Source organism: Notothenia rossii (assembly GCF_949606895.1).
Source record: "Notothenia rossii genome assembly, chromosome: 5".
NCBI classification, from domain to species: Eukaryota; Metazoa; Chordata; class Actinopteri; order Perciformes; family Nototheniidae; genus Notothenia; species Notothenia rossii.
This window is the reverse complement of record NC_136903.1, coordinates 62,640,396-62,665,378: the sequence shown is the minus strand read 5'-3', so window position 1 is coordinate 62,665,378 and position 24,983 is coordinate 62,640,396. Positions and strand designations below refer to the sequence as shown.

The 24,983-nt window shown below is 39.3% G+C and overlaps 1 protein-coding gene across 1 annotated transcript; it reads left to right on the top strand.

Moving 5' to 3' along the window:
* Positions 1-4,389: 4,389 nt before the first annotated feature.
* Positions 4,390-24,852, top strand: st3gal8 (ST3 beta-galactoside alpha-2,3-sialyltransferase 8). The gene is made up of 9 exons (XM_079685606.1): positions 4,390-4,521; positions 16,019-16,391; positions 17,249-17,372; positions 17,457-17,595; positions 19,231-19,424; positions 19,583-19,762; positions 19,946-19,991; positions 20,297-20,416; positions 21,178-24,852. Exons 2-9 carry the CDS (start codon positions 16,238-16,240, stop codon positions 21,343-21,345), a joined length of 1,125 nt encoding a protein of 374 aa, XP_079541732.1. The 5' UTR covers positions 4,390-4,521; positions 16,019-16,237; the 3' UTR covers positions 21,346-24,852.
* The last annotated feature ends 131 nt before the right edge of the window (positions 24,853-24,983 follow it).

Here is a 24,983-nt window from a genome sequence, read left to right as displayed (position 1 = left end):
TCCACCGCTCCCATGTTGTTTTGTGTTGCCATAAGTTATTCTCTATCCGTTGGTGCGCGGGGCTAATGCTAATAATGCTAATCCCACAAATACAATGGCGGCTTCACAAAACTTTTCAGAGTTTTACGGGGCGTGGTTTGCAATTCGCCCAGCCAATCAGAACTGGGGCACTTTTTCCCCCCAGGATAGTACCACCTCTCTAGCAGGCACTAAAAATGGGGGTAAAAGTTCCCGGCACTAAGTACTCTTTTTGGTGTGAACGCAACATAAGGGGTACTAACGGAACTAAAGGGGAAAAGTACGGGGTAAAGTACTCCGGTGTGAACGCGGCTAACGTCTCTCCAAGCCCAAGAAACGTAAAGTTGATGCGGAAAATCGCCAATTCCAGAATGAATGGACTTACAAATATGTATTTACTTTGCCAACCGCAACAAGTAATAAACCGGTGTGTTTATTGTGCAACGAATGTATATCCGTGATGAAAGAATACAACGTAAAGCGACACTACAACTCAAATCACGGCTCGTTTTCTGCCAGTTTTCCCGTGAGCTCAGAGGAACGGAGAAGGAAAGTACAGGGAGTCAGGGACTGCTAGCGTCATTTGAACGGAGTCAAGTGGCTTTTAGTCAATTTTGCATGGAACAAGAGAGAGCTACGATAGCATCCCTGCGAGTAGCCTGGACACAAGCCAGGCAGAAGAGGCTGTATGTCTCCTTATGGGGTGGATCCCCCGGAGAACATCAGTGCGAACTCCGCCAGAGGAATTTCCTCCTCCACGGCTTTGCACGGAGGAATGTCGGTGGAAGACGTGTGCACTGCTGCATCTTGGTCTTCCCCCTGTTCATTTATTCAATTGTATTTGAGGGATGTCTCCCATTCATCTCTGACACACCCTGTACTGAGTGTCTTGTCAGAGTGAGTGACGTCAGGGATCCAGCTGTGCGCCTCTCTCCTGCCTCTAGGCACACGGAGAGCGGCCCTTTTTCCCTCTTATGAGAGGGATGTTTTCCTTTTTTTCCTCTGACACATTTTTGGTACGGAGTGTCTTGTCAAAGTGAGTGATATCAGGAATCCAGCTGTGCGCTCTCCTGCCTATCTACACACAGAGAGCTGCTGTTCCCTCTCTTTTTGTCGCTGGGCAAAGTATGACCTTCGTCTCTACTTTTTCACAGCGGCAGGTATGTATTGTTCCCAGCCTTCGTCCCCTCATGGAGAATATTCATGTTATGCTATATTCCAGGGACGGTGATGCGCCATTACGCATGGCGCAATAGGCATGGGTTGTTATTGAGCAGGTGTGTCTGTGCTTCTAGTACCGGGCGGACCCAGGGGGGCGCAGACTACATCATGCTTCACCCTTAACCCAATAGCAATAGCCTTTTAGAGGGTGAAGCCATATACGAAATAGAACTGAAGTTACCTACTGTAACTCCAGCTTCTATGAGTATTGGCGTAGCCCTCTAAGTGCTGGGCCCAACTGGCTCCACGAATAGCTGAAGAAAAGTTATTTTGTATGGGAGCAGATTGTCGGTCCTCCTTCCTATTTTTACAGGAAGGGAGCCCGAGGGTGGGGCCCACCTTGCGGGCGGGCGTGGACTACAGTGTTTTTTTTTGCTTTTACTTGTTGTACCGAACCTGTACCGAACCGTGGCCCCCAAACCGAGGTACGTACCGAACCGTGAATTCTGTGAACCGTTGCACCCCTAATTAGTATTAACACTACTGTAAGCAAGAGTTATTTGTAGCGATTCCTTGACAAAGTATTGTGTGGCCCACAAACCCCCAGTGATTTTCCTATTTGGCCCACTTGCTAATGAAGTTGAATAGCCCTGCCTTGCACATTACTGTGACTACACACAGCTCTGCTTCTAACAGGGTGGACCTGATATACCTGATATAGCTAAAACTCTTGTTAGTACTCAATAGTACTCAGTTGTTACAGTAGATTATTAATCGTCGGTGACTGTTAAAGCTGAAAGAAACTCTAAGAATCATCTGCTTCTCTTGCATCATTTTTAAATATGCGAAAAAGTATGAAGCCCCAAAACTTGTTCAAGTAAAAGTACTTATCTGAGAAATAAAAATGATAATAAATAACTTAATAAATCTCGATATTAGAATAGTAATCTTTTACATACAAGAAATTTGCATTGGCAAATTACAATAACATTTTGAAACAATACTAGTATATAACATATGTACAGTATATCTGAATTCAAATGAAAGTGCTCTGCAGTGTTATTACTGTAAGTTGTCATGTGCAGAAATGTTTAACATTGATCGAAGAATGTGGAAAGGTTCACAGTACGAAGTACGAAAATAATATAGAACTCACCTCACTGATATAGTGTCAAATATGTTCACTAATATATTTCATAAAGACACATGGGAATGCATTACAGCAACGTGTACAGTAACTATGTGAAATACAACGCAAAGCGTTTTGTTTTTACTCTCAACTCCATTTAGAATGTAAGAAACAGCTTCACATTAGCTTCAACTGAATTTTTCTCTTTCTGGTTGAGTTTTTACAAAATATCTATTTTTAAAAGAGGAAGCTTCAGACACCTTCTGTGGTTATTCTTTAAGAGGAACTACAGATTTCTTTGAAAAATAGATTACTAAAGAACTGTATCATACTCAAGAGGGGGGAAAAGTAGTAAGCTCGTCCTACATTTCATTCAAGCAGCCCTTTTATGCTCATTTTCAGGTTCATATTTTTATTTTGTGCCTCTACTGTGACATGTTTACATGCTTTAATGTTCAAAAAGCTCTTTATTTTTCTCATACTGCCTGTAGTGCAGCACCTCTTTTCACCCTTTGTCTAAAACCAGAGCCCAGTCTGCTCTGATTGGTTAGCTTGCCTATCACGTACAATGTGTTGAAGTGCTATCAAATAGAAGTATTAATGTTACATAGTGATGTCACTATGTTTCGGAAGTAAACAAAGGAGTCCAATGGAGGCGTTTAAGGCAGGGGGGGAGTGTCTGGGAGAGAAACTTCCTCTGGAGGGAGCTTTTGATTGTTCTGATGTTTTTAAATCTTGTAAGGATATACTTTGTATCTACATTACAATCTTGATATGTTTAGCTCACATGAAAAGCACAAATGTATTGTACAATTTAAATGATTCAATAAACATTCGTAATTTTCCTGCATGTGTGCATATATTCGAACCGCAACCCAAAGACTAAAGAATAAGTGTAATGTATTTAAGCAACTGCATATGTTTTGCTATCACTTAGAAACACTGAGATAGCCAATAAGCATACATACATTTGTACATTAACTTATAGGTTCTATAATTTTCAGGGATAGATGTATGTTATCTATTTTAAAGTATTAGGCTTATTTCACTTTTTTGTCATAATTACACAGACTCTTATTGTTAGGGAATAATTCTCCTGGACTCATAACCTTTTTGCCCTTTGACGTGTATGACCAACCCTGACGTCTGTTATCTCCCTTAAGGAAATGGGCTGCTTCAGCCATAATGTTGTTGTTCCCATTCTATGACCGGGCAACTCTAGGTCACAGATGGTTTATTGTTGTGGGTACACTGGAACACTTCCTTCTCGGTGTTTGTGGACTCCAAGGGGTGAAATATTTGAGGCCATAAGTGTCAGATGCAAGTAACTCAGTGTTCCCAGCTGTTTAGGCTATCTCCTCAAATATGTTGATTACTCTCTGTGAACCAGTTAAAAGGTCTAACGAGAGAGAGGCGCTCCAGAATTGACGTGGCAACTCTCCCGTGCAATCAGATCGTGACTGCTGTGACTTGTGATGGGAATCCTCCGGCCGAAACTCCTAAATAAACCATCAGTGTTTGACATCAAAGCTCCTGCTCATCCCGTGTCTCCTTCATGAGTCGGTGACTCACACTGCATTGCTACACAGAAGTTTCCCCCCACACTTATTAAAAGCACAGTGTTTTATGTATGTCTTCAAACTTTAAACGGAATCCACCATCAGTCAACTTGTTCCAGGAAGGAAGGAAATGTGTGATAACCTATCACACATGAGCAACTTAGATGAAAGAAGTCAACGCATTCAAAAGTCAACCCTACAGAAACTTGAAATATAAATCAAAAATATATAACAACCAGAAACCACAGAAGTATGAAATGTGATTACTGCTGTAATTTATTATATGTTGTGTAATTTGTGGCGCACCCAAGCTTTTGGTTTATCCAGATGTTTCCAGTTGATTGATAGTTTTTAGGCCATTTATGATAAACTCTCCACAATCGGCCAAAGTTATATGTGTTGGGCAATCATCAGTTAAACTCATTTCCTTGAAAAAGGTTTCGTTTATTTTAGAGATACACCCATTGCTACGAAATACACACACGCGCACAATAGATGTTTTATAAAACCCGCATACCAAACAAAATCTCCCTTCCTCTGTCTTTTCTCCCCATCTCCTCCCCCTTTGGTGGGCGGGGCTTCTGCATCATTATGCCCTGTGCAGCAGCTTCACAAAGAGAAGAAGAAACACCATCCGGACGGCTTCTCCTTAATGTGAGTCCTCCTCGGTTGGTGCCGTTAAACCGGCTGCTTTTCCCCGTGTCAGTGTGTGTCTAAACCATGGTCTAAACCCGTGTGTGTGTGTGTGTGTGTGTGTGTGTGTGTGTGTGTGTGTGTGTGTGTGTGTGTGTGTGTGTGTGTGTGTGTGTGTGTGTGTGTGTGTGTGTGTGTGTGTGTGTGTGTGTGTGTGTGTGTGTGTGTGTGTGTGTGTGTGTGTGTGTGTGTGTGTGTGTGTGTGTGTGTGTGTGTGTGTGTGTGTGTGTGTGTGTGTGTGTGTGTGCGCGGCATTGTGCCTGGTGTGTAACTTTGTCTGGAAAGTTTTCAGCAAACTTCATGCAGATTCAGCCGCTGTAGCTGCGGGCTGCTTCACTCGTGTTTGATGCATTCTGTGCGTGTGAAAGACAACGAGTGTGTGTCCGATAAGTAAAAAGAGAGAGTCAGGGAGGAGGAGGGGAGGTCAAGGGGGGACAAACTGTCTTCAGACTTTCTGTCTCTTAACAACTTCCTTTGATACTCTTGTCAGGCTCGCATAGTGTTCATACAGTGGGGCTGTGGTGACCTTTTAGTAATGTCGTTAGCTGGTAGCTTCTCTCATTGTAGGCCGACTTAATTATAGCGTGTTTTACACTTAACCGTTATAACCCGGGTTACAGTTAGTATCGCGTACACATGCTGTTCTAACTTTTAAATTACTACTCCACTCTTGTGATTCTTAAGTTGGTGTGTGCGTTTTGTCGATCGTTAGATTTGGTCATATTGAAAATATGTAATGACAGAACAATAATATTCAACTTCTTGACAATCGATTATTCGTTAAGTAATTTAAAGCAAACTTTTAAGGAACATCTTTGTTCAGCACTGAACTATGGAGATAAAACATTAGACTGAATATATATTTTTTAATTTGGTTTGCGTTTCATTTAATTATAGCACCATGAATATGTATTGGACACAAATGATTGATTTGTCAGTTGTTCCAATATCTGTACTATACTGTACTGTTCTGTACTAATACCTAACTGTATTTTGTACAATTCCGTAGATGGTAGCATAGGCCTACAGTAATTTTTGTAAATCTCGTAAAATTAACTTGTAATGCTAACAATTGCAGCCTCTAAAACATGGAGATTTCCTGTTTTATGTAATTTATGTATATTATTTCATGTTGAACTGAAATGGATATTTTAACTAGCCTATTATGACATTCTAAAGAACAATGTATTGGTTTGTCTGTTTTTCTTCATGGTGAACTATATCTGATATATTTGTGTAGTATTTATCTTGTACAATTCTTCTGCTGGTAGCATACAGTTATTTTTTTGTGCGTCTACTTTATTGTATAGCCTATCCCTCTAAATATCTGTTTTGCTTTTATCATATTGGAATGTAGTGTAACCTCCACCTTACCATATACATTCCTACAATATATTGTATAGTATTTAGTTATGACTTAATACCAGACAGTGTCATCTCATAACATTACTGTACTATTTGTTGTTTCCACGATAGACCATTTCTATCATATTTTTTTTTTTAAATGTGTGAAATGTAATTGGCCTGTTTCAATGTTAATGTCCTACAATTTAAACTCTGATAATATTATTACAACAGTTTATCTATAGTATTTCTGTACTGAGTCTGCAGTTCACATTTTAGTATGTTTTTAAACACAACTGTACTCATCTCTGTTATTATCTCTTAAGTTGAACCCGGAATATTCCACTAGTAGACTGCAGTTATTCATTGAGGTTAAGTGAACAATTATTATCTCTAACCGTTTCCTGCCATTACTTCATGTGTTGTGTTGGACTCTACTGTATTATTACATCTCATGATATCCGTGTTTTACCTATTCTAGTTTATCGTGTGGCTGATGTGCCACCCTCATTTCCCTGTACAGAGATTAACAAGGTTTTTAATGATCTTACATTATCCCTATTACTACATTATTCTTCTTGCAGCCTGTAGTCAGTAAAACAACCCCAGAGATACTTTCTGTGTGTTGTGCTGATTGTATTGCACACGTCAGTATTTTTACCTCACTTTTTCCTACGGAAACACTTAAGATAAGAACCAACTATTGATCGTCTGGAAGTAATTCAGCATTAGAGCTGCACAAAAAACAGAGCAGTTTTACTAAATACCCTTTATAGAGATTTGTAGAATATATATTTCATTTCAAAACTTTATTTAACCAGGTCAATCCCATCGAGATCATCAATCTCTTTTTCAAGGGAGACCTGCATTCTGTGTATTCTGCACAACTACTCTATTGTCAGAACAGTGGTACTCTTACAATACCAGTTTATGTTTTATAAATCCAATATGATCTTAATCTAATAAGTGTTTAGTCTATAACATTTCAGAAAATAATAACAAATAATGCATCCACACCTGTTTCTCTTTTTTTGGCCCAAAACTTAAGGATATTAAGTTTATTATGATATAAAAAAGAGAAAAGCAGGACATCTCCTTATCTGCAATTTCTGTATATACTCACTTTATCAAAAGTCAGTTTTACAGTTCATTATTCATAGAATTAGAAGGTGATTATTTTCTAGTGTTGTAGCTCCAAAATGTTTGAACATATACCTTGTTATGTATATACTCACTTTACTGTATTCTACAATAATCATATTCGCATAGTATTTCTATAATATTCAGATTTATTTAATGTTTTTTATTTATTTAATCCCTGTAGTCTGTAAGTATTAATGTTCTTAAACTGTTTGTATAGAATTACCTTAGATCAAACAGAGTAGCATTTGTCTCATAATACTCCTACTACTATACTATAATATAGTTTCTGGAACATTGTGTCCTTTTCCCCCTAGTACTTCACTGTATTCTCCCATTGTAATCCTGTAATATATCTGTAGTTTCTCATGGATCTCGACCTTGTTGATCCTATTTTCTTCTTTTGTTGTGCTCTTACAGATTTATTTCCTGTATTATTTCTTCCAAATAATGCATCAAACATAATTGAATTAATTTAGTATCTTATGTTTCTATCTAACTGTTGCTTCTAATATACACATAAAATGACATTTTATTTTTGAAAGTCCTGTAATATTCATGAGGAAGTTTTAAGTGTTGATTTTCTTCAATGATGAATTCAGTCTTATATGATGTGTGACTCTTTATGATATTTAGCTTGATTTGACGACTGAAACCAGATACATAACATAATTATAGAGAGACATGCTGGGAGGCAAACCTTCTGCTCTGTATTTGGAGAGGTGTAATTATAGAGGCCTGATTCTAAATCTGACCTGCAGATTGTCACAGACTTGAGCACGTTTTGTTTCTAAAGCTCACAATCCCAGATGACTTACCATATGACTGGTTTAAAGGGAATGGAAAAGTCCACAATAAAAATGTTTTTTAAGAGGAAAAAAGTAAGGGCAGCAGAGGAGGAGTCCTAAGGCGGGGAAATAAGTGACGTCTTTACAGAATAGACAGCTAGATCACACAAATAATTATTCCATGAAAGGTACAATAAAGTAGTACAAATATATGTAATATATTACAGTGTCTCAGACAGAGCGTTGAGTCTGTCTGAGAGTCAGGATTGTACCGGGAAGTGAGTGTGTTTCTCAGCAGCATATGAGCTCACCATTTAAGGTGTGTGTGTGTGTGTGTGTGTGTGTGTGTGTGTGTGTGTGTGTGTGTGTGTGTGTGTGTGTGTGTGTGTGTGTGTGTGTGTGTGTGTGTGTGTGTGTGTGTGTGTGTGTGTGTGTGTGTGTGTGTGTGTGTGTGTGTGTGTGTGTGTGTGTGTGTGTGTGTGTGTGTGTGTGTGTGTGTGTGTGTGTGTGTGTGTGTGTGTGTGTGTGTGTGTGTGTGTGTGTGTGTTCCTCCTGTTTAAATAGGATTTTCCATCCTGCTTCTAGTCAGTGACACTTGACACAAAAATAACATTGTCCTGTACCGTTTCCGCCATCTTTGTGGAAACTGAAACACACATGCAGAGTATTCAGTCTCAAGTCTAAAAAGAAGCGGAGGACGGTGGATTTTAATTTTATGTCTTCCAAATGTAGAGTTCATTGTTGGATAGGGTTGAGCAGTCGCCATACGATAAATCTGAGTTTTCTTTACACCAATCCATCTCTCCCTTATAACATATAAGTGATTGTGCCTTAGCTCTTGTCCCTGTGTATGCTATACAGATTGTACTGCCCCTTGAGAAATATACTTAATACATTCCAAAAAACTTTGCATAAACAGTATTTTCAGTTTTTTATTTAAGATATGCAAATAGTATGTTGGTTTTGCTGGTGATATTTTGGGGTTTGGTTTTATTGCATATTTTAACATTTCAAATATCCTTTAACCATAAAACATAACTTACATCACTCAATATCACCCCAATAAAATACAAAATAATAGAACTTCACATATAGAACATCATAATTGTCATTAAGGAGGTCAACTGCAGGTCATTGTATTAGATCCTAATTATTTGGCTGATAGCCTGTTGATGAAGGGGGCTTCTTTTATTCGATTATTCCTCTCTGCCTACTTTATCCCTAAACACATTTTGAAAAAAATGTAATGACGATTTACTATTATACGAAGTAATAGTAATGTAAATGATCTTATATGGTGAAAGCATATTAAAAACGCTTCAATAATGCAATAAAAACAAACGACACCCTAAACTGCCACCACCTGACAGCTTACAATTGACATATCTCAAACTAAATTGTTGGACCAGCTGAATACACTTCAGAACATTTTTAGATGTAATCATTACATCCGGTAAAAAATTCTATTGAAATTGGAATATTGACTATATCTCAGTCTACAAATCATATTCTACAGACTTATTGTACAAATCCGCTTAAAGGGGCCCTATCATCCTCATTTTTAGGTTCATATTAGTATTCAGTGTCTCTACTGTGACATGTCTCAATGCTTTAATGTTCAAAAAGCTCTTTCTTGTTCTCTTACTGCCTGTGCTGCAGCACCTCTTTTCACCATCTGTCTGAAACCGGAGCCCAGTCTGCTCTGATTGGTTAGCTGACTGGCTCTGTTGTGATTGGTCTACAGCAGGGGTCGGCAACCCCTGGCACCGTAACCAGTGGTACACTAGGAATAAGTGTGCAAAATATTTACATCGGATCCTGAACGAGACCGCCGCCAGAGCGCGTCTCCCCGTTACCTGCAGAAGGAAGCCATGCACGCAACGCAGCCCAGCTCTCTTTAACTCCTGTCGACTTGCTGCTACTTTTCCTCCAATTATTTAAATTTGTTCAAACCGCATCATGTAAGTTGCGCTGACAGGTGAAAGAGGTCCACACACTGCTTCCCCGCAGCAAGGCTCCTCCTGTTGACAGTTCACGAGCATCGAGCTCCCAGATAACTTTCATATATTTGTCAATGATAATGAGAATAATGATGCAAAAATTACGAATGCCTTCAATATTGTGAATCAAAGCGCAGTTAAAATATCAGTCAAAAAAAACAATGAACTTTTTCCAAATTGTTGAGCTCTTGTTCCTCAATTCAGTTTCTAACTACTTTTATCTTTCTAGCTGGTAAGTTTGACTGTCCTGTTTCTGCTTCACGACTGGTCAAACGTGTTTAACCTATCTCTGTTTGTGTTTAACACATCGGCATCAGGGCGTGTATCTATCAAGTGTGTCGGTATGTCCAGACACCCAAGAAGAGATTTATGTTCGTCATGAATCTTCAGTGACTTTTAGCTGAAGCATTAGCATTATTACATTATTACATATATATACATTATTGCTCTTTTTCTTGAATTGTTGTTCAGCTGCACATTTTCTGACAGCTGTGACTTCCTGTCACGGAAGTGATCTTTGGGCTCATAGAACTCGGCCTCCGTTACGGGTTGTTTAGTTTTGTTGTTGTTGAAAAGTGTTCCCCTTCCCCCATGTCTGTCGTTGATTGTGTGCACCTGGTGCCCTGTGTTGTCTCCTCCACCCTCACCTGTGTCCTGTTGGGTTGATTGGGTTGGGCATTTAGGCTCTGGGTTTTTGCTGTTAACCAGGGGAGTGTGTATGAGATCCTTGTGGCTGCAGGATGTGTTCAGGGCGAACAGCAGGATTGAGGCTGTGAACTATGTGCACATGATTTTAATAAATGCCCACACCGGGTTATAATTTGACATTCTGCCTCTGCCTCCTTGCTTGGTCGGGCCGCTCAATTGTCAGCTTCACACTTCCCCTGAAGACTTTGAGTTGATTTTTATCGGGACTTGGAAACTTTTCTGTAATTACTTCCTTCATGGCTTATGGCGGAAATGTTTAGTATACTCTTAATAACAGATACTGTGTAGATAAAGGTGCTTCATGTTTGCGTTGGTGCTTCAAGACACTTAAGTGTTTGCTTTTGTTCCAACACATTGAATTAAATGAAATGTTGATGTTAAACCACTTGCTCTGTAAAGCTGGGTATAATTGAATACTGATCTAATTAGTAGTTCTGTAATAAATCAGGAGTTTTAGTTTGAACACCAAAACTATAATTATTTCAATCCCTTACTTTTATATCAAGGAAAAGAAGCTAAAGTTTTCAAATGTTAAATGTTGTTTAAACACAAGCAGCTGTACGGACACTTCCAACTAAATGAAGTACAGTCGAACGCTGTATGATGTTTTTTTATCAGGATGTATCTGGTCGAATAATAAATCAACAGGATTATGAATCTGACCAGAAATCTGATGTTAACATTCAGTATTTGTATAGTATAGATACTCAGTTTGGTTGTTAAAGTGCTCAGGTTTCATACACAGTTTAGTCCCCCGATGTTACATGACAAAAAGGAATTTGAAAAGTCAAGATAAACTAAACTGAACCATTACAATACACACATCTAAATAAACCAAATATAGGACCGTCAGATACCACCTTCATAGTTTAATAAAGAAGATCAAAGTTAATCTTCATCACTGTGGCAGTCTGTTTGGGACTGACACCATTCTTCTTCTGTGGTGTCATTGTTTACCAACTCTTTGCTGTACTCCGATCAGTGGAGCAGCTGGCTTCCATTCTGGTGTCGACATTATGGTTAGAGAGGGAGAGGGAGACAGGAAGTTGTGCTTTCTCTTGAGTTCCTCCCCCCCTGCCTGAAACGCATTGTACGTGGTAAGGAGAAGGACATGTTTAATTCAAATGACTAATCACAACAGAGCCGGCCAGCTAACCAATCAGAGCAGACTGGGCTCTGGTTTCGGACAGAGGGTGAAAAGAGGTGCTGCAGCACAGGCAGTATGAGAACAATAAAGAGCTTTTTGAACATTAAAGCTTGTAGACATGTCGGAGCAGAGTCATAAAATACAAATAGGATCCTGAAAATGAGCATGATAGGGCCCCTTCAACAAGACTCTCACTGTACTCATCAAATAACTCCTAAGCAAACATGTTTTGTTAAGGACTTCATCCCAATAATGAATATTTTACAGGTATTGATCCGTTGATCCATGCTTTCTTTGTGGACTTTGAAATCCAGCCCGGGCTTGCAGCAGGTCACTTTGTTCTGAGCTGCTTCTGTGTCAAAGCCCTTTGCTCCAGGACAAATTTACACAATGAACATGCACATGACTAACACGTATGCTAATGCAGCAGCTTAGGTTCCTGATAGGAACGTTTCCCTACCTTTCTCCTGGGAATGTTGCCCTTTCTCGCCTGGGGAGGATATAAATAACATTAACAAATATGCCCCTGAGACTGTTGTTGATCAGTATCTGTCCTGACTCGTCTCCTCTGCTCCTGTTTTCTAAAACCATTCGGCAGATGTAGAGCTGTGGAAGTAATTACATTTATAAAATGAGTAAATACAAATTGAAGATTTGTGTCTTTGTCTCTCTGTTATGAATAGTATTGTTGCTGTTCAGACAAATGAACAATTTGAATGAAAGTCACATTTTGTTGCTTTGTTTGTTTTGATTTCTTACTTGTCTTTTCCCATGAAAGGGAAATAAGATCTTGAATCTTAGACTACCTGCAACACCCCTCACGCAAATCAAGCAACTAAAACGAGACGAGAATCTAGGCCATAGAAGGCCAGTGTTTCCCCTAGGATGGAGTCATAGCAGCAGTGCTAAGGCACGTGGGCCCAGCATAATGTGAGCGTGGAGCACGTGGAATTCTTTAGTGCGTGCGAAGTGCGCCCCGCCGATTTGTTTCTATGAGTCTGCCAGCACAAGAAAGGCTCTTGAGGCCTAGTACCAGGGCCGGTTCCAGACAATTTGCTGCCCTAGGCGAGATTATAGGAGAGATTTTATATATAAAGAATAAATGAAAATCTCTACAAAATACAAATACACTACAAAAACAGAAACTTATTGACATAGGTAATATACGTCAACATGGCTTCAAATGTATTGTATGAACATGTTTGAATTGGGGGGTGGACGTCACATCCTCGGGGGGATCCGGGAGTATGATTTGAACATTTTAAAGTAAAATGCTTCAATCTGGTGCACTTTGAGCGCCCAATTACTAGAGACCAGAGGCCTGTACTACGAAGCCGGTTCAACATAACCTGGATATGTTTGAGTTAGCCGGTTGGCCTAACCCAAAACATACGTGCTCTCGCTAAGCGGTCCTACGACGCTGGTTATCAAGTGGATCGCTCAAGCCAGCCGTGCCCTATAGTTAGGTGCGCGTTCACATGAAAGGGGTGGTATTTGGAGCATTCGACCAATCACAAACATGGACAAGCGTACTCGCAGCGCGTCATACTTCCTGAATGAAAAGTCAACTATAATATTAGTCAAATATGAAGAAGTTAAACTTTAAACATCCATGACTTAAACACTTTATCCAGGATAAAAGCCACATAGCTGGACCTGCAAGCTGGTAAAAGAAAAAGTGTTTGAATGCGTACATTAACAGGTTTATGATATCACTGCCCCGTCTAAGAGACGAGTGGATCTGACTTTAATTACATTTGCCTCGAGTGTTTCGTCAACTTAAGTGTTGCTTAAAATAATACTTCTGCATACAGTATGTGACACTGTGAGTGTTGCATGGCCAGATACGGCTCAGCTGACTCAGATAAGAAAATGTATGATACATTATGATGTGATATGAATGATAATGGGACACATCGACGTCTGCACTCAGTGTACTTATGTTGTGGCAGATATTTAAGTAAGCTTTCTGATGGGAGGTGATATTCTATTCATTTTCACGTTCACACAGTCAGGTGATTTTTGCCGGCTGTCTTTCCTGCAACGGCAGTATTTCTGTATTTCCTTTCTCCTGTAATATGACTTGATCGCTTTAAACTCCGCACACTGAGCTCTGATTGGTCAGCAGGCAGTGCTTTCACTGAGTTGAGCTCTTAGCCTGCAACCTAACCTGCTTTCGACACCTGGCAACTTAACCTGCTTTCGACACCTGGAACATGTCCAAGAGACCTGACAATGTGTGTGCGTTAAACATGATTAGGGAACATGGTCGTGTGTCATTTAGAAAACGTATATCTGCCCTGTGTTTCTTCTATTCGTGGGAGCATTACTGTATGATTGCTTGAGGGCAGGTAATGTTTCCCCATTGTTGTTTGGTGTTTCGCAACTAAATAATAATGATTAATTTCAACTTTGTCTGTGCTTGTGTTTTATTGATTCCTCTCTGTTTCATTATTTCCTGTTGTGAGGGTTGATTTCTTCTTAAGGTCTCTCAAGTGATTACTTGATTGTGTGTATACACCAGTCAGGCTGAATGTATTTAATTTCTCTTTTAAGTCTTGAACTTATTGTTACTGAAGCCTTTGAATAAGCGTGGCTTTTACACTTAATTGTGTCCTACCTCGTTAGATTTATGTCTGGAAATCAATGTGGAGGTTTTGGTCCTGATACAAATATGTGAAATTGGCCTCACATTTATGCAACAAGCGGGTGCAGGTTTGAAAGGAGCTTGACAGTACAAAGTGTGTGTGTGTGTGTGTGTGTGTGTGTGTGTGTGTGTGTGTGTGTGTGTGTGTGTGTGTGTGTGTGTGTGTGTGTGTGTGTGTGTGTGTGTGTGTGTGTGTGTGTGTGTGTGTGTGTGTGTGTGTGTGTGTGTGTGTGTGTGTGTGTGTGTGTGTGTGTGTGTGTGTGTGTGTGTGTGTGTGTGTGGCAGATTACACACACACAATGAGAGTGAGAGCTGAAACAGGAGAGGCTGAACTGAATCCAGATCCGATTGGTATTCAGAGAGCGACTGTGTGTGGGGAGACATTCCTGCCTGAGGAAGATGTGTGGGAGGAAGAGGGGGGAAGAGGGGGAATCCATTCATCAGCAAACATTTAAAAGCTGGCCTATCTCTCTCCCTTTTGCCTGTGAGGTAGAGGTTGAGGCATTGTTAGAAGAAAAAAAAAACTCAATCGTCATCATGACCACCATGTCCGGTTATAGTAGCTACCGACCTCATGTTGGGGCTTTTGGTGAAGTGAACTTGTGATTTCATCAGTGCTTTAGCAAAGAGATCGTTATAGATGATTAGTTTGTTATAAATAGTTTGTATGTTTCTTGTGTGTTATGGATGGTTTGCTATGTATAACTCATTTATTTTTGAATAGTTTATTAAGCAAAATACGTTTGTTATAAATGGATTGTTTGTTTTTTGTTTGTTATAAATAGTTTGATATGGATGATTAATTTTTTATAAATAGTTTGTATGTTTCTACCATTCAAACGTTGTTATGGATATTATTTTATGTATAAAAACAAGAAAAAAAGTGTATACAGTATATACAAATATAATGTTCTGCATCAAATAGTTTAAAATGTATTTTATAATGTTGACTTTTATATTCTGAATCAACATTGAGTGCTGTGGAGCTTATCCAGTGTTAAATTCCTGTGTTGGCTGTGTTGGCTAACTCCAGAGCGTATTAAAGTCTTAAGTAAAAATGTTTGGGGAAAAAAAAGATTTAAAATGTTCCTACAATTTTGCATTTATCTACTAAATAGTGTGCTTTTATTTCAAAAATGTAATTTGCAGTCGGACACCTGTTTAAAAGAAAGGGCCCAGCAGCTTTCTAATGGAACCATCAATGATATTTATAAAATCCCAATAACAAAAAATATGCATTTTCTCTTCTTTTTTTGGGTGATCACATCATAAAATATCACGACAGACATTTGTAACTTTCTCTGAAAACCTTTAATAAAACATTTGAATGAAAAACCTGAAATAATTATTTACTTTGAGCAAATGTAAATTAGTTTCCTCTTAATACTCAGAATGAACACCACTGAGAGATAACTGTGCTATGTGCACTGCACATTTTACTCTCAGTTAATGTTGTCAGTGTCACTTGCAGCTACCTCATTACTTTTATATTTTCACTTTTATAATACTGTTAATTATTTCTTTATACCATGGAGGTGTACTTATTTATTTATTTTGTATGTGCTTGCCTCTTCATTTATATCTGTTACTCTACTCCTCTACCATATCTAGCTGGACAAATATATTATTTCTCTGTGTTATTTTGGATGATGCTGATTTCTCTGTGCTTTTCTGCCTTACCCAGGTGGGACCTTTGATCTCTCTCAACCAATCAGAGAGCAGCGAGGACCAGAGGATGTAGGGTTCAGACTTTTTGTGGAGATGAAGCTGAGGGAAGACACAACAGAATGGACTGACATGTCCAGATGACAGGGTCCAAATATGCTGATGTAGCAACAGTTCTGACAGCTCACAACCAAACCCACCTTCCTCCCAACACCACCTACTCATCCTCCGTCCAGCCATGTTGTTGAGGAAGAAGCTGTGCGTTGCCTTGATGATCACTGCCCTCCTCTTCCTCATGCTCGCCAGTCAGGGCATTCCAAAGAGACACTTCCCATCTCTGCCACTAAGCCTGCAACTAATCAGCTGGACCACGCCCACCGGCAGGGAGACAGGTGAGGAGTTTGTCAAAAAGTAAATCCACAATATTTCGGTACAATTGGTTTTCAAATTGGTCTAAATGAGGCCTTTTTGTTTCCCAGAACACTGCCACAATGTATTGTATTGTGCTTCTGCAGGGTTGTACCCCTCCCTTAAATTGCAAATTTACACCAAAAAAAACATAACGCGGAAATTGTTGAATGCAATGTCTGTAACATTGTAAGCATTTTCCAGCCTAAACTATGCTGCTTTGTTTTGGTGTCATTCACACGCTAATTTCTGTCTCCACCAGATGCTGTTTTTGTTGTGTTTCAGAAGGGTCCTATAAGTGGCGTGCGGCTAAGTCTATTTTTATCAGAGGACCAAATTACTACTAAAAGTCGAGAGATTTTTGTAGCATTAAATTCATTATTATATTTCTTATATAATTGCTAATGTGTATTTATCTATCACAGGATTAAACACTTTCTGAGGAAAAACTGACCTTATGTTGTAAATGTTTTGAACTTCAACCAAAGTTGGACAAAAATTCAAACAGTTTTCATACCATTGTAAACTGTACAAAAATAGCATTTGTTGTACAAATAATATAATCAAAAGCTATAGTAGTAGCAGCAGCTTTAGTTGTGTTATCCAAATATTTACTCAAGTAAAATTATAAAAGTATTGCCGACAAATTATACTCAAAGTACAAAAAGTAAAAGTACCTATTGTGTAGAATAGCACATTTCAGAATCATATTTAATATTAACATTATAATATTATTAGCAGCATCTTAGTAGTAGCAGAAGTACAGCAGCAGATGGTAATGATGTTAGCAGATCTCCCATGATGCACTGTTCTCTGACTCTCTGTCTGTTTGTGTTTGCAGTAGTTGATCACACGGCGCCTCCTGCTGATCCGACCCCTGACCCTCCAAGGACCCCCCCAGCTCCCATCATCACCCAACCTAAAACCAAGGAGAGGCCTTTTAAAATGTCCCAAAGTAACACAAGGTAAGACGCACAAGGTCACAGACTCTGCATCCCATGATTCCCTGTTTTGTCCCTGTCTGACTCCTCTGTGTCCTCCTCTGTCAGGTTGTGTGGTTGTACTGAGTCCTGTATTTCAGAGCTGGGGGGGTCGGACTGGTTCAGCCGACGCTACGACCCCAAACAGCAGCCCGTCCTCCGGGACACCGACAACAACCTGGAACCCCAGGCGCTCGCATGGTGGCTGGTGAGGGACAAAAGCAGTCAAATGCAATTGCTAATAATGAAAACATCTGAGAAAATGTGTACTTTACATTCTTTAAATGTTTTTAAAAACTATATTTTACATTTCATTAGGCTGCTTGTTTTATTTAAAAAAAAAAAAAAAGTACAATAAGTGCAATAAAGCATGAAGAGATTTAGAACAGGAAGAATCGTGCAAGCACATTAGCTATGAATAAGCCAAACAATTCAAATGTTACACACAGAAATTAAGGAGTTTAATGAAAGGTGCAGTCAAAACTTGAATGTTGGGTTCCTATCACCAATCACTTGAAGCATGGCATGATCACAACTCATCGTGTCTATTTGAAGAAATGTATCTGCAGCATTCAACTCTATTTTTGTTCTAATTCTAAAACTCAATCTAAAATTTGTAGCCACATTTCTAGTTTCTGTGTGCGTGTGTGCGTCTGACACAATTTGGTCACAAGTTCACAACTGATAGAAAAGTATATAGATAGTAGACCAGACAGTCGCCATAACTATCTGCAACAACAAGTTTCCCACGGTTTGTGCTTGTATGTTCAGCTGTGTTGCTCAAAGCTAATTAAAGAGCAGCCTATTACTATGATTACTATTTAAATCAGCCGATAATTAGTGGCCGAGCGCTTTGGGAACCATTTATGACATTTAATCTAAAGTGCATAGTTTTATACCACAAGCACCAAATAAATGAATGATAACTAAAATATTTATCTTAATGTTTTACACCAACAGTTAAGCTAATCCGATAAATATAACTGCACGTTAGAGCAATAACACACAGAATGATTGCAGGCTGTACACTGGAAGCATTGAATTGGGTTATATCAGCTGATCACAGATCACAGATCAAATATGTGTGATTAGAATGCCAAAGACCAATGTATAATGTCCTGCATGATGGTTTTACAGAGCTTATCAGTACATAGTCATTATTTTCAAAATATAAAACATTTAAAAAGTCTTGAATTGGCTTTTCTAGAAGACAGCCACAGTCTGAAGAGACAGATGAGTCTGTGTCCTGCATTTATAGATCGCGTCCTGCTACAGAAACCACTAGTAGATTAAAGGGGGGGGGTGGGGGGGGGGGGGTCAGACTGCTAACATCATCAGTCTGATCCAGTGAATACTGTGTGTGTGTGTGTGTGTGTGTGTGTGTGTGTGTGTGTGTGTGTGTGTGTGTGTGTGTGTGTGTGTGTGTGTGTGTGTGTGTGTGTGTGTGTGTGTGTGTGTGTGTGTGTGTGTGTGTGTGTGTGTGTGTGTGTGTGTGTGTGTGTGTGTGTGTGTGTGTGTGTGTGTGTGTGTGTCAATCAAATAACTATTCCTATCTAACACTGCACTGTAACTTTTGGTATTGTATTTCTTTAATCTATTTTTGGTTAATTGTATTTCTATTTTCTTGGCTTTTTAAATGACTGTATTTCTTCTAAATTTTGTCTAGACGCTTTTAACTTCTAATGTAAAGCACTTCAATCTATATTCATCAACTTGCTTGCCTCACCTTAACATCATAAAACAAAAACATGAATGAAGAAAAAACGTTTTTAGAGATGTTGAGTGTATTTTGAGAAAAGCTATATATTAATAAAATATTGCAACATGCTGTATTTCTCCACAGAGTCTCCAGAGGGCCGGCAATGATCAGACGTTAGAGAAGGTGATGTCCGACATGTTTAAGGTCATCTCCCCGCCCACTGTGGACTTCAGGCCCCTCCCCTCCAGTTGCCGTCGTTGTGCGGTAGTCGGAAACTCCGGCAACCTGCGGGACTCAGGAAACGGAGACCTGATCAATTCCCACAACTCTGTAATCCGGTACGTCCTAACTTATCCTCTCTATCCTCTGCTCCTCATCCTCTGCCTCCTCATCCTCTCTACTGTCCTCCCCATCTTCTTCTTCTTTCTCAACGTCCTTCATTAGTCTCAGTCTCCTCCAGCCTATTTATTTTCCTCCTGACTTGTCTCCTCAACAGGATGAACAAGGCAGTGACTCGAGGGTTTGAGAAAGACGTTGGGAATCGGACCACGCATCACTTCCTGTACCCGGAGAGCGCGGTGGACGTGGCGCGCGGCGTCAGCCTTGTCCTGCTGCCGTTCAAACTGCGAGACATGGAGTGGCTGACCAGCGCACTGTCCACCGGAGAAGTCAAAACGTACCAAATATGAATACAAATACACTCAAAATGTTCACATGTTTTCCTATCTAGTTACTAGTCATAGCACGATGTAAACTGTCAGACTTGCATGCAAATATCTAGGGCTGTATCCAAATATTTGTTCGTTGGAGTACTATTCGGGTTTCAATTTCGGTATTTATTTGTGTGCTGTGTGTCCAGGACCTACATGAGGGTTAAAGAACGAGTGGAGGCTGATAAAGACAAGGTAAAATAAATGTTCCATCATGCCCTCTGATTACACTCTGTTGTTGTTTTTACTACTTCCTCTGCCCTTAAGGAGAAGTTTTGACTTCTGCTTTTAAGTGTCACGCTTTTATTAGATTTTTCACTTCTGGTTTCAATAACTGAAAAATATGTTCATACATGTGGGCGTTTCCAAAATGTCACCCAGAACACCCTATTATCTGTATAATCACACAGATGATACTGCAAGTTTAAGAACATATGAGATAAACACCAGAAAGCCTGTGAACACTCTCATATGTATCATAATGGTAACACTGGGTGCAGGTTCTGGTGGTGAACCCGGTGTTCTTCAAGTACGCTCACGAGCGGTGGACCGAGGGTCACGGGCGCTACCCGTCCACTGGCATGCTGGCCCTCATCTTCGCTCTGCACACCTGCGACCAGGTAGGAGGGGCGAGGGCTTCAGGGGGCTATGATCCACACAACTGTGTTATAGCATTTAAAAGATAAAGAACCTCAATATGCCCTGCCCTAAGATGACCACTTTCCTCAAGTTCATGGCAAACTATAATATAACCTTGAAATTGCATACTATATTATGCCTTTTTTGATATACTATTCTATTACTTTTTATGACATTTTACACTATATCACTTTTTTCCAATATTTGTTATGTAGTACATAAGACTTTATTAATTCATTTTTATGACATACTATACTATCACTTTTTAATTGCAAACTATACTATTACTTAGTGTGACGTACTATTCTGTGACTTTTTATGACATACTATACTATGATATTTCAAATGGTATGTTGACTATACTTTTATGACTCAGTATAGTATATGACTTTTTTATGACTTGATTTTTTTCTATTACGTTTTTATTACTTTTAATGACATATACTATAATTATGCTTTACTATGCCTTTTTGCAATTAATTTATCGTCATACTTTACTTTTAGTTTTTTTATGATTTCTTATTAACATAGTATCGATTACTTTATATGACATTTTATAATATAACTTTTTTTATGTCACCTTTGACTTTTGACAAACTATACTATGACATTTTGATGACAATGTAATGCCATACCATTCATAACTTTTTATTGCATACTATACCATGACATTTACAATAAAGTTACTACTATATGTCATATATATCATGATGTCATGACATCACTTCCTGTCTTCGTTCAGGTGTCCGTGTTCGGTTACGGCGCCGACAAGCAGGGGAACTGGCACCATTACTGGGAAGAGAACCGCAACGCTGGAGCCTTCAGGAAGACCGGCGTCCACAGCGCCGACTTCGAGACAGAGATCATCCAACAGCTGGTCAAAGAGGGCAAGATCAGTCTGCACCTGTGACCCCTGACCCCCAGACCCACTGACCCCCAGACCCACTTCCCACCAGACCACAGCCTGATGGACTGACATGAATAAAGACTGAACGACGTGCCGACTGATGGACTGACCAACATAAAACTGGAGTTCATTGTCTGGATTGATTGGTTCACAAAGTGCCAATATTTATAGTGAAATTCTGTCCATGGTGATCTCTTTACCTGTCTTATCAGTACAAACCCAAAGATGTTCTGTTTAATATTAAATATAAAACTCTTAATTAATTAATATTTGGCATTAAAGATAACTAAAGAGAGGATTAATTGATTATCTAAAAAGGTAGCTATTATTTTTAACTGACCTATTGTTGCAGCTCTAGTGCTGACTGACCCACAGACAGACCTGCTGACTGAAGGATCCTCTGCTCACTCAGCAGATCATTCTTCACTCAATTGACAGAGAACCAGCTACATCTCGTCTGGTATCCAGCGGAGTCTAGTTGAAAGTGTCTTTGCAGTCCCAGCTGTGCTAAAATCGGAGTCAACTCTGGACCTTATGTGCCTGCCAGATGTGTCTGTTGGGATTCGGACAGGAGTCAGACCTGTACTTCTTGCACATCAATCACCACGTCTGCCTTGAGTAAGAAACCCATTAATGCCGGATTGAAGCCGCAGTTGGGTATTGACATTGTTGAATACCTGGATTACCTGTGGATGGAGCCTTTCAGGATGGAGGAGCTAAACCTGCCACTTCACTTGAAGTATGCAGCTTAGATCTCCTCCCTCTGCCTCTTCGCTGGTTTAATTGAAATCCAGTTTAACATGAACATAAATACAGATTTACGGGACCTTCCACTGCTTAAACATACCTTATGTTGCTGTCTGGGACTGCGAAGATGGACCACACAAGTTGTGCTCTAAGCGGGGAAACAACCACAGACTTTTTATATATTTTATTTTATTTTATAGATATTATACAGGGATAACCTCTTTTTTTATTTTGTATTAAAGCACTTTGCCCTTAAGAAGAAAAGGCACAAAAGGGCCATGTTGTTGCTTTCTCTGTCCAACAAAGACTTTCTTTTCTATTTGATATCATTTGTAATCCACCCATTTATTCTGAATGAAACAAACCGTCCTGATCCAGAGGATGTCTCGGTCCGGACAGACTTTAAGTGGAAATGGGAAGAAGTCTTTAAGTGTTTTTTAACGTCTACATTTTTGGAATGTAAGCCAATGATGCTTCCTGTCTCGACCATATATGGAACTGGAAACAATGAGTGGGAGGAGCCTGTGTGAGGTTCTCAGCCTGTGTTTAAACTCCTTCATGATGATTCAACAGTCTGCAGTTTTCAGTGGTTTCTCTCACAAAACAGAAGTTTAATGTTTTAAGGGACAACTTTTTTTAGATCCACTAGCTGAAAAAGTTATTGAAAAGCGACAACTCTGCAGCTTTACATAGCTTCCTTTGTTGTTGAAGACTGTTTCACTTTGTGATGTAACTCTTCTGATTCAAAGACGAGGAAACAGTGCAAGACTAAATTAAAGATTTATTTTTTAAAAACGTAGCAAAGTCAAACAATCAGCAACACCACCAGTGTGGGCGGTGCATGGATGAGAGGGAGATGTACAGTAGTGCAATGTAAGTCCAACCAAAAAACCACCAACCATATGAATGAAGACGGACCGACCAGTCCAGCAGGAAGCAGCTGGACTTCCTGTTTAAAGGGAGACGACAGCGCGCTGTCACACCTGTGCTGTGAAAAAACTTGCTGTTTTTCAATCACAGCCGTCTGAATGTTTGTGGCTTCGTTTACACTATGAGAAGTTTCAGGACGTTTCACACTGGGGAAGTTTGAGTCTGAATCTGAGTTCCATTGTCCATCTCAGATAGATAATGGACTTTTTCTTTGCACTTCTGTTTTGTATGATGGGGAAAATTCAGTGTTTGGTGTACCTTCTAAGCATAATATGCAGAACATTTAAGTAATTTGCATCCAGCAGCCGTCCATATTAAGAAAGTATAATTTGGACAGAATATACATCAAACTGTTATTAATTTATTCGTCAATTTGTCAGTCTTCCACTTTGTAATTTAGATTTTATGTATTGTTTTTAATGGTCACTTTTAAATTGGTGTTTTCACTTTGTTTTTGTTGTGGAAAAAAGTAATTAACGGATATTTTGTCATATATTTGTTTATTTTTATTGACACAGATGTTGACTTTTTAGAGAGATATCAAAAACTGTAACTCTTAATTTAGCTAATGTTAGCCTTTTTGTGTTGCTTTTGGGAAGGAACAGAAACACATTTATCGTGTATATGCATCTCAATGAATATTTCATTTGGGGTTAAATTGAGCATTTGCATTTAAAATATTTTTCTTTCTTTTTAAAAAGGCAGCTAAATGATGAGCAACTAGCATTGACCAGCCATACATTAGTATCACCCTAAACTCAGTGCTCTGCCCTTTAGTTCGGTTCTGTTAGCAGTACGTCATCAAACTTCAGTTTTTTAATCTCTTGTTTTATGCTTAAAATGCCACAAATTTGGACAATAGGTTTCCTGGCTGAGACTCTCAGGTTGACCATGTATTGGATTGGGAAAATTGTAAATACTATAGTTTTTCTGGCGCTCCATTTCCAGATTCAGACCAACTTGCCAGTGTGAAATGGTTTCAAAGCTCAGTCTGCTTCAAACTAACTTGTTGATGCAACGTCTAAAGGCCAGCAGGATGTGTGGTGTGAAAATCCTGCCGTCATATATTCCTCCTGGCAGCATCTCACTGCTTCCTTGAATGCCGTCCAAAATATCTGAGTCTGTGTAAGATGCAGCTGTTGGAGAGTAGGTTTTTAGACGATCCAACAAGCACTTTAAAGCAGACTGAGGGCTCTATATGATCATGGATGCTGAATTATTATCTGGAGGCTCTGCTGGCTTCTCTGCGGCTAACTTTGGCTGCAGTCAAATGCTCTATTAAAACCCATCTGCTGAGTCATCTCAAGCTGGGGTTTAATCTGAAACATCTGCTGCTTGTTTTATAGTTTTAGCAGAGATTTAACACTTTGATGGCTCCCGATTTTATGAGGGACATTGAGCAGCTAAATGACAGAGCAGCAGCCCTCCAGAGTCCTGAGCTGGACTTCACATCCGGAGGGAAGGTTTTGGAGTTTGCTGACTTTAGGTGTAGTAAAAATATGTACTTCCTCACACTAAAGAAAGACAAACTTGCTGTGAGTATAAATCCAAAGTTGTGCTTATTAATGGTCTTCCTGCAGTCTGGGAATTTAGATTTTTCCACTAGGAATTGGAAGGTGCCGATTAAATCAAATAAACCAATCATGAAGTATGTTCACTTATCATAGCTTTAATCAGCGCTTCATGTTTAAAATGACTGTTTGATAAAAGGACATTTCAGTTTAATTTAGCAAACAACCTACTGATCATTGATTCATTCGTAGTTGCAGAGAGAAGCACTGTGATTTTTCAAAACAACACCGCTGTCACTTTGAATAAAATGAAACAAAAGTACGTGTGTTTTGTTCTTCCAAAGGCTCTGGAGGTACATGTTGGCACAATCAAACACTGATGAAGATGTCTATAAAAGTCCCCTTGGCAGTTTATTTCTGCCGCCATGATAAATATAAACATTTGCTCAGTTT